At 39.0% G+C, this 11,255-nt stretch overlaps 1 protein-coding gene across 1 annotated transcript; it reads right to left on the bottom strand.

Annotated features, from left to right (window-relative positions):
- Positions 1–511: 511 nt before the first annotated feature.
- Positions 512–10,767, bottom strand: LOC127217125 (all-trans-retinol dehydrogenase [NAD(+)] ADH4-like; the record flags this gene model as incomplete). Its single annotated transcript, XM_051178005.1, has 7 exons — positions 10,708–10,767; positions 10,339–10,440; positions 9,498–9,636; positions 8,061–8,148; positions 6,028–6,259; positions 2,034–2,294; positions 512–614 (listed from the first exon to the last, which is right to left on the bottom strand). Coding segments are annotated over exons 1-7 (985 nt in total), but the record flags the coding sequence as incomplete, so codon positions are not given.
- Positions 10,768–11,255: the final 488 nt, after the last annotated feature.

Below are 11,255 nucleotides of genomic sequence, written 5' to 3'. Positions count from 1 at the left end.
CCTGGGATCAAAATATTGAAAAGTATGAGAGAGAGCTATTAAGTGATTCTGAAACCTGGGAAATGATGCAGCTTCAGATGTAGGTTTATGTAGGGATAATTATGGACAAATGCTATTTAAAATTGAGCAAAAATACTAGAAAAGAATACTTTGTTTCTCTACATTTGTTTTTATACTATGGCTATCTTGGTTATCCTTCATGGTATATCTGCCTTGTTGAGATTGTGAGCCATGGTTTGAACTTCCTTGATTGCTGAGTCTCCACTTGGAAGTGGCCAAAGACCTAGACATAAGCTAATCCCATTAGAGATGAAGAACGTTGTAAATCTAAGGGATGTGATGTAAATTTGCTAAGGGCTGGAAAATGTAAGTTTCAGTGTGGAGGTCACTTCATGTGAGACCATAGAGCGACAGACAGATGAAATTTTTTGAGACTCATATAGAAGACAAGTTTAGACTTTGATTTCACATCATGGCCAACTTGATTTTGAATTTTGGGGTGATACTTTACAAAAATCTTTGTTTGGCTTCACATTGCCCATTTCCTCGTCATCACCTGCCTCAGGTTCCTGCCCATTTATTGTGAGCTTTTCCTGGCTTCGTTCAATGATGGACTATAATGTGGAAATGTAAGCCAGAAAACCCCTCTCACTCTCCATGGTGTTTGGTCATGTGTTTTATCACAGCAATAGAAACCCTAACTAAGACAAAGTCTAATGCTAGCTATCATAATAAATAAAAAATGTGGTGGGTGGGTTGCCTTTCCTGTAAGAACTGAGCTGTGGGAAGGAAGTACAGAACAGATGTGGAGACTATAGGCAGCATGCTGGGGAAATGCAGAATACAGGGCACAGCACACATGAGAAACCCTGAATAAGCGCTGTCTTCCTTAAAGTCAATGTTTGCCAGCACCAACAGCCTGCTAGATGCTGTTAGGCGGCTTGTGTGGGGCTTTTGAATTGCTTCCTTCCTGGCTCCATTCTTCCAGGGAATGTTCTGGTCAGATAATACCCAGGGAAGGAAATAACATGAAGTCTGTTTCTTTATAGCTTTTTACCCCTTTTCCACCCCCGAGGAGAGTTAGTAACCAGTGTCACTCACTTGGAAAAACATACCAACTGTGGTCACCCACATTAGGGAAACAGGAACAGAAAGATGAATAACTTAGCTGGGGGTCACTTCATCCCAAAACAAACAAAAATTGAAATTAGTGTTGTGAGAAGAGTACAAACTAGGTGGTTATCTACTGAAGAATAAAGCTGGGCACTACCACAGTCAAAAACTACGGAGGCAGCCAGCTGTGATGGGTGGCGCGTCACACAATTTTACTTGACTTGATAGAAGGGGAGGACACGTCCATAGCTAAGTAAAAATAAAGGAACCCTCAAGTTACCTGTGAGAAATAATTGGAATCATTGTGGAGAACAAATTTGGAAAATATTATTTTCCTGAGCCCTCAAAAGAACAAGCACGTGGAAATAAGTGGCATGCTGGTCATCTTGGAGGCCTGAGCTCAGAGACCACACTGGCATTTGGGAAGTGCTCTGACTTAGACTTGGTCTGACAGTGTCCTTGAAGGATTCATGCATTGGTATTCCATGTGGCAATGTTAGTAACTGGTTGGGATCTTTAACAGGCCTAATGGATACACATGTTCCTATCATGATCCCTTTCATGTGTGGTGTTGCAGGAGGGGATTGGCCCTGTGCTGTTTAGATTTTTTTCAGCTTCCAAAATGTAAGCAGAATAAACCCTTTCTCTTAATAAGCACCAAAACCCACAGGTATTTCATCATAGTGACATGAAGCAGACCTAACAGAGAAGCCACAGCAGTGAGCGTTGACCAAAGGTGTGGCTAAGGGGAGTAGATGAGTTGTAGCTGACAATTCTTTTCTTTCTGGCCTTTGAAAATATTAATATTAAGAAAGATATCTACTGTTATTAACATGGCTCCTTTCCCTTATTATTTGGTGATTAGAGAAACATTAGAAGTAAGATGCATGGCCTGAGGATGGGGAGAGAAATCCACATACCAGGGTCAGAGCTGTTCCTGCACAGTCAAGGGAGAAATCCACACCTCCGTTGGTCAGTTCAGTGATGACATCCTGGACAGGTTTATCTAGGTCCTTAGGGTTAAGGCAGTCAGTGGCTCCCAGGGCCTTAGCTTTTGGAAATTTCTCACAGTTGATGTCAATAGCGATGATTCTGGAAGCTTCTACTGTTTTACACCCAATTACAGCAGAAAGACCTACACAGCCCAGGCCGAAGACAGCGCAGGTGGAACCAGGGGTGACCTGCAGGGCAGGACAAGTACAGGGTGACTTAAAGCTACTGCACAGCCCTTTTCAGGGGAGGAGAGGGATAACTCAGACACATGATGTAAGGGTACCTGCTATAAAGCTATGATGTATCCAGTGGTGAAACCCTCCACTGTGAAGACAGTGCATTCCTACCAAAATTTGTACAATTATTCAGGGCCATTGACACAGCAGTTCTTAAGGAGCAAACCCAAGTGGAAGGAATCCTGTTATCTCACCTTGCCCTTCAGTGATGTTAGAAAACAATTAAAAAAAGCCCAGTAGTCTAAAGGAGCATCCCCCTCCGAGACTGGGTCAGAGGTAAATAAGGTTCTAATGGACCTTATTTTGCTGCACAGTTGTTTTTGAGAGACCATTAACCATTAACATTTCTATAAATGCACTTGGTTATTCTAAATTGTCACTAGGGAGGTGGGATGAAGTCTGAATGTCTTTGCATGGCACTGAAGGATGCTCCTCACTGGTTGGAGACATGGTCCCACTATTAGGCCACAGTGGCCTTGGGCTTGGGGTCCATCTTGTCTCAGTTCTCTACAGTGCTGTGTAGGACAGGCATGTGATGCCACACTTGGTGAGAGTTTTGGTGACTCTATTTACCTTTCAGCTTAATTTCCATGATTTTCCACAATAGCCATATGGTGGCACTCTTCTGTGTCTGAGAAATGTCTCGGTGAGTTCAGCCAGTGTACTTGTCCTCAAATTCAGATAAGTTAAAGTATACCCTGTCCTTCTAGGCCTCAAACACCACAGCACTCTCTCCCCTGGAACTGTTTTTGATTCTTTAATCAGAAATCAATTATAGTGCACAACACTACAGCTACCATGCACACTAGTTTATACCACCCCCTTTCTTGAATTGGTTTTGAATCAGGGCATTGCATTGTAAAGCAGGCTGACCTGGAACTCACTATTTAGCTTATGTTGGCCTCATAGTGATCCTTTGACCTCAGTCTCTCTAATGCTGGGAATACAGGCATGAGCCATTGTGTTAGCCAGTGTTGGCAGAGGCTTGTTTAATCTCCAACATTATTGAGGACTCATGTATACCAAGTCTTTGATGAAGAGCTTCTCACTTGACTTAAGAAATAGACGCAATGCACAGTATGGTAAGAAGAAAGCATGTAGTTGGCACAAATTCTTAGAAGAGTAGCAGAAAATATGTCACAGAGGAAGCTTAATTAGTATTTTTAGATTAACTGTTTAGATTAAAGAATGAGCAAAAAGAGGAGATAAAATCTGTCCAAGCGACATATTGGTGTCACCTAATTTGGAAACTTAATTAGTAAGGAGCACAGATGTTGCACATCTTTTTAGTTTATGCAATGAGGAAAGACAGGATGTTGATAATCCTGCTGAGAAAACTGATAATAACATGCAGAAAAAAAAATAGGCTTTCTTTCTTCCTTCCTTCCTTCCTTCCTTCCTTCCTTTCTTTTCTTTCTTTCTTTCTTTTTCTATCTCTTTCTTTCTTGAGACAAGGGTTTCTATGCAGCTACTAGCTCTCTTGGAACTCCCCTATGCAGGTCGGGGGTAGCCTCAAATCCACAGAGATCCATCTGCCTGTGCCCTTCAGTGATCAAAAGGCAGGTGCCACCATGTCCAACTGACGCTTATACCATATATGAATTCAGCTCACAATGGGTTAAAGACAAATGAAACAGATAAAGTTATAAAAATCCACTAGATGAAACATAATGGAAAGTATTCATGGCCACAATCTGCACAGTGATTTCTTGGATCTCATTCTAAAGAGCTAGGATCTGGGGCAAAGATCATAAGATCAAACAAGGCAATTGTAGGCCTAGTGAGGTCCTGTTTAAAAATCAGAACAAAACAAAGAATTGAAGCATAGGAAACAAAAGAAAAATGGACCAATGGGATTATATTAGTCTAATAATTTTTTGCATAACTGAGAGACAACCAACAGAATTGAGAAAACCTAAGAAATGGGAAAATATATTTGCAAATATACATCCACCTCAGTGCTAATACCAAAACATCTGAGGAAATCTGCACAGACTGGTGACTATCACCAGCAGCTAATCTATGCTTAAATATTAAAGGGAATACAAGTCGAGGGTTTTTATTATAGTAGGTAATTTTGTGAGGAAATAGATATGTTATTTTATCATTTGACAGTGTATCTATCTATCATCGATTTATCTATCTATCTCTGTCTATCCATCTATCTGAACATCACATTATACTCCATGTATAATTTTTATTGATTAAAATCATCCAGGAGACAGGAAAGAGGGAACAGCAGTTAAGAGTACCTTCTGTTCTTGCAGAGGATCCAAGTTTGATTCCTAGCCCTTACATGGAAACCGCGAACCATCTTTAACTCCAGTTATAGCGGATTTGATGCCCTCTTCCACAGGCACATGTATTTCATGGTGCATATACATGCAGGCAAAACATGAGACACATAAAATAAATACATTTGATAAAATGTTTAAAGGAAAACCTAACCCATCAAAATCTAAATTCGGGAAGTCCAGCATGGTGGGCTCATGCCTGTGATTCTGGCACTTGGAAGGCAAAGTCAGGAGGACCATGGGTTTGAGGGAAGCCTGGTAGATGTAGTGGTGGTGGTGTTGGTGGGAGAGTGAATGAGTGAGCTACAGATGAACAGATGATAGGTAGATAGATAAATGATAGAAAGACAGATGATAGATAGAAGATAGATAGGTAGATAGAAATGTTAAGAAATATTTGTTTACACGAGGATGTGTCTTTACTAAGGCACCTTCTGAGTGGTGTAATAAAGAGCTAAATAGCCTAATAGCTAAGCAGAAGAGGTTGATTAGGACTTCCAGGGACAGAGAGAGGTGGGAGAAGAAAGACAGATGCAGAGGAAGCAGCATGGAGAGAAGAGACAATGAGCATATGACAGGGCATAGATTAAAGTAAATGGGTTAATTTAAATTATAAGAGCTAGTGAGACAAACCTAAGCTGAGGTTGAACATTCAGAATTAATAATAAATCTCTGTGTCATTGTTTATGAGCTGGCAGCTGGAAGAAAAAATCCAACTACATAGTTAGCAATAGATGACTTATATCTAATGTATCTAGTGGAGTCAGTTATTCGGGGATGTCTGAGGCATCTACCTCAGGCATCATTTGCAAACAATTTCAAGCTGTCTTGTCTCTTGTAATCTAGCCTTGCAAGAGCATTCAAATTCTAATATAATTTTAGGAACACATCTTTCAAGAACATACTCTCTTGAAACCACAAGAGGATGGAAATGGGCAAATTCTTATTGACTGAGGAAAAATAATCTATAGAATCAGGGAGAAAGCTGGGTGACTAAATAAGATAGGTAGGGTTTCTCCATTTAGGAGTCATGTTTTGATGAACTTTATTTAAATCAGGGCACATCTATATGTAGCTTACTAACCCAAAGTTTTATATATGCAATATAACTTAATGTGCTCACAGCTATTGATTCTATTATTTAGCGACATCTAATCACAGAGGCTGAACTGGAGATGTAGTTCTTTGGTATAGCATTTTCTAGCAGGTGCAATGCCTTGGTTTCAATCCCCAGGCTGTGAAAACAGAAAATTACAGAGGCAGTAAAGCTACAGCTAATTACAGTGGCAATAAGCAGTGTAGCCAGATTGTGAGGACAATCCTAACTCCTTTATACAACATTGTCTCCCAGTAACCTCTGTTTGCAGACAACATAACATTTAATGATGTACCTTGGCAGTGTTGATGGCAGCCCCATAGCCCGATGAGAACCCACATCCAATCAGACAAACTCTCTCCAAATTTGCCTCGTCATCGACCCTGGCAAGATTGGCTTCTTTAACTACAGTGTATTGAGAGAATGAACTGACTCCCATGAAATGATAAATTGGTTTTCCTTTGCAGGTAAATCTACTTGTTCTGTCTTCCATGAGCTCTTGATCAATATTGGGGCATTTAAAGTTCCTAGAAAAAGAAAAGGACACAGTGAAGAAGAGATATTGGATATCATATATTTGTCAGTGAACTTTTTATGGAATCTAAGGAAAAGTTGGGAAAATAATTTGTACTTTTCACACCATACATAGTATTTTTGAGCTATTTTAGTGTTAGTACCAACAAACTACTGATGAGTTCTTTCTGCGTGCCAGATGCTCTTGTAAGGCTATACTGTTAATATTTTTTTTCCCTGCTAGGAAGTTCAAGTAAAACTAAAAATAGAATAATACAATGACCTTCCATGTACTTCAGTGACCTTCCAGCTTAGTTATGTCATGTCCTGTCCAGTCAAACTTCACTTGTCACTCTGCAATACACAACTCTTCTCCCACATCACACTGTCTGATCTGTATTGAGGTATTCATATTTCTAAAGGATTCCTTTAAGTTGGCACATTGCATTTTACTAAGATGTCTTTTTAAATTTATACCCACCACACTGTAATTTCCTTGTGGAAAGCTAGAGTTGTTGGTCCCCTAGAATTTCTGTCCTTATCAGTGTTGCTGGGAATGTTCTAAAAGCTGGTTTAATCTGTTTCTCTGTCTCAGCATTGTCTCTTAAATTAGAAGTTTTTATTGAAACGTCTGATTCATATTTCATGTTTTTTGGAGGGGGATACTTCAAAGGTGGTGTGATACATCTTATTAATTTCTCTTTTTATACTACTAGAATTCATAGCCATTGTCTAAATACATAATTTCATTAACAGTTTGCAAAAAAGTATAGTTTTAATTCAACCTTACAAACTGACATTAGTATCTTCCTATAGATGAGAAACAGAGGCATGGATATGAGTAAAACGGTTTGTAAACTATTTGCTTATTACGTGTGTGTATGTGCGTGAATGTATATGTGTCACATGTGTGTATGTGGCACAGAGGCCAGGAGAGGCACTGGATCTCCTGGAACTGGAGTTATAGGTGGCTAGTGATGTTGGTAGATGTTGGTAACTGAGCCCAAGTCCTGTACGGTACTAGTGACCACTTTTAACAGCTGAGCCATCCCTCCAGCCCAGGTTTTAGTTTCTTAAATAACAAGCTTCAATCAGCATTCAGGACAAATACATCAGTTTTAGGTGACTAAGATTCTCAACTGTTGTTGTGTCTGTGTGAAAATCTGGGTTCAGTACCTGAAGCTGTGTTGCCCTACCGTAAACTAATGTAACTCTACATACTCATTCTCACTCCCCCTAAAAGTAGATACAATTTTAACTTGGGATTTATCATTCCAGTGATGTGTTCATATTTTTGTTACATACACATGTAACCTTAAATTTGGTACTGTCTTTCTGTGACACATATATAGGATGTCTTTTAATGTCTTGCTCCTTTCCCTTAACGTGTGTAAAATAGGTTAGTATGTATATTTTAAATCTAACTATTTTCATTATATGGTATTTCATTGTGTTATTATATAGCAGCAAATAAACCTATTCTTTTATTGAAGGACACGACTATGGTTTTTTATTGTTCTTATAAGCCAAATGACTTATTTTTTCAAAAAAATCTTTACGTTCCTTTATTGGAGCAAGATTCCTGAGTATATACAGTGATGTATTTCCTAAACAGAATACTGTGCAGAAATTACATATAATCAATCTAGACAGATTTCGGTTACATTTTGCCTATTGATGGAGTAGTTCCATTTATGAAGTTTTATACATCAAAAAACTTCAAATTTGACTGGGCTATCCATTAATCATCTCTGAAAAAAGAAGCTACATGACTTACAAGACTCCTCTCACTCTTATTAACAGTGGAGGGCTTACCGGAGTTTCCCACAGAGGTTTGTAAGAGGACTCAGACAGAACTTGCACTTTTTACACTGAGGTGCAAAGAATGGAATTACTTTGTCACCTAGAAAGAAAGGCCGTATGTTAGATGGTACCTAAGATGCAGTTATAGTTTCTGAAGTGTGGCTAGCATACGAATTGTTGGCAGAGAATTTGCCTATTTATGCAAAGGTCTCAGGTTTGATTTCCAGCCATAAAAAAACTTTCTCTGAGATAAATAGTAGAAAACACCATTTTTTTTTGTAGTATACATTTTATATTCAACAAAAATATACTATTTCAGTAGAATAGAAGACTGTGGGTTCTTTCAAGTACTGTACTTTTGTCTTTCTTAATCTGCGTGGCAGCCAAGGTAACAGCCTATACTGGTATTAAGAGGTGTATGGTTCTGGCTGGGAATATGATCACCAAAGTCTCTGAGTATGACTGTTGTTTACTGCCTTCCCAAACACTCTGTATGGAATAGAGAGCATCCCAGTAGGACAGAAGAGCTGAGACATGTAGGCTAGAGGTAGAGCCTTGTATTACTGCCTATGTTGTACCATTCTGATTCATTTTCTAGCTCTTCATCCAGTTCCTATTTGGTTCTTTGACGCCCAATGAGATGATAATTTCACGCGTGATCAGCAGTTAGTGTGTGGCAGCCAAAACATTGCTTATGTTTTACTTCTCACATCTGCCATTTTAGAATAGAAAAATCCAAGTCCAGTCACAAAAAATGTAACTGACCCCAGTCATACAGCTAGTAGATGGGAGAGTCAGGACTAAAGGTAGACACTGGTCACACCTTTAACAATGCAGGTATTGAGGGGAGCAATCTGCTTCAGTGCTCATACTTGGAGTGGAGAATACTATTGTGCCTTCAAGTTTGGATGGAGGGGTGATATGGCTCATCAGAGACTCACACCAGTATACACTGTATATGTTACACAACATGATGAGCCACTGGCACGCTTCAGGGTATTGTGTTTTATCTCCTGAACTCCCAAACACTTTGACTGAAATTGATATGTGTGTGATGCCTTTCCCTTAAGCCTCCTGCAAACTGTCACTCTTTACATAACCATAAAGTAAATTTCCATTTCACATAGAGGAAGTATTTGTGAAATAGTTGTGAGCCACGCAAGCTTCATTTTACACTAACCCTACAGCTTTGCTTCATAGGACAATTTCTCTGTTTACATAAATAACATGGCTGTATTTCTAGGATTTTTTTTTTTTTTTTAGGCTATTCTGGTTTCAAACAGTCTGTTTCCTTGTTATGCCATGACAGATGGTTTGTGTCAGTGTTCCTTTAGGAAAGATGAACTCTGTCAGCAAAGCCCAGACAGCACAAAAAGCAAAGTCAATTGTGAGGAGCCATCGCAGGAAGGCTGGGAATCGCTAGTTCATTGAAATCAAAAGGTAAAACACCTGGTTTGAAGTTGGTCACTCCTGGCCCAACACTTTCTACAATTCCAGCACACTCATGGCCAAGGACTACAGGAAAGAGAGCTTTCTTCTTAGGATTGGTAGCGTTGATGTCAGTGGGGCACACACACATGGCGATTACCTACAAAGCAACACAGATTTCAGCTGTGGCTCTATAGCTGTGTTCTTAGGCCCAGTGACACCATGAAGTGTTACAACCATCTTAGTCTTCAGTAAAAAAATTATATTTTGAAAAAAGGGACATATATCATTTACCATGTTATATTATTCTATTCCTGGAATGCAGTTTAATTTTCTAAATTTCATTGTTGCTGGAAAAAACCCTTACAGTGTTAGTGATACTGTTAGTAGGAGAGGAAACATCAAAGGTGAAAGGCAGGAGAGAACTTATACCAAGCAGTTGTGAGAACATAGGTCTACGTGGCCTTGTTGGAGGAAGTGTGTCACTGTAAGGTGGGGTTTGTGGTCTCATATTTGCTCAAGCCACACCCAGTTTCTCAGATCACTTCCTGTTGCCTGTGAGTCGAGATGTAAGAACTCTCAGCTCCTTCTCTAGCACCTCGTCTGCCCGAGTGCTGCCTTACTTCCTGTCATGACAATAATGGGCGAAATCTCTGAATTATAAGCACGCCACTCCAATTAAATGTTTTTCTTTATAAGAGTTACTGTGGTCATGGTGTCTCTTCATAGCAATAGAAACCCCAACCAAGACATAAGACAATGCATCTTTTTAAGTCTGCTTCTAAACTATAGCTGTCCATAGGAGAAAGTCAATATCCAGTTCAGAGTCAAGTCTGTATTGCTCAGCCAAGTCCCTACTCACCTGAATTCGAACTTCATGAGCCTTAGGGGGAGACACTTCAACTTCTTCAATGCAAAGGGGATTGCCTGTTTCCCAGGCGATGGCTGCCTTGCATGTAATAACCTGAAAGACAGAGGAAGGAGAGAGGAGAGAGTTGAGAAGGAGAGTAGTGGTGGGAGAAGGAGGGAAAGATAGAATAAGATGGTTTTGTCCAAAAAAGGTCAATGCTATGGTGATACGAAACAGGAGTTTGTGACTAGATACTTGTGTTATTTTCAGGGGAAGATGCTTTAGCATATGCTAATTTCTACATTATAGCCATTGTAATTTTTATATTTTGAACAAACAAATACATAAAAATTTACCCTAATACTATGCCTACATATTTACCTCTATCACAGAGAAGATATACTTATAAGGCTTAAAGTTTGGTTGATAGTCAATAGGCATTTTTAACCAGCTCTAAAGTACCTGAGCCCAGGTCATTTGCCTAGATATGATTTGCTACTAGAGTATAGTCATTGGGCTAACTGTTAGAAGAAAGTTCAATTCTAAATCTGCTAACTTGGGATTGACCAAAGTCTTCAGATGATTAAAAAAAAATCTGGGAAGTGAGACAGTCAATTACACAATCAGTAGAGTGTAAGTTAAATAAAAATTGTTCTTTTTCTAAGAATTGAGTTAAAGTGCATGAAAAGAAACAAAACACCTAAAGTTTTACAATTAATTCCTACATTAAGTTTCTTAGTCTCAAATTACATTTTTAATTTCAAATATAAGTAAAGTCAGAAGAAAATTCAATATCTATAATCTTTTGTCCTTACTACTGCCTGTGCTATTGGTATCCATTTTCTTGACCATTTGATAACCTGCTTCTCAATTGTTCTGTGCAATATTTAATTATGGTTTAAATTGCTTTTTCTCATATTACAAACATA

This window comes from Phodopus roborovskii, unplaced genomic scaffold (assembly GCF_943737965.1).
Source record: "Phodopus roborovskii unplaced genomic scaffold, PHOROB, whole genome shotgun sequence".
NCBI lineage: Eukaryota > Metazoa > Chordata > Mammalia > Rodentia > Cricetidae > Phodopus > Phodopus roborovskii.
This window is presented reverse-complemented; position numbering and strand designations above follow the sequence as displayed.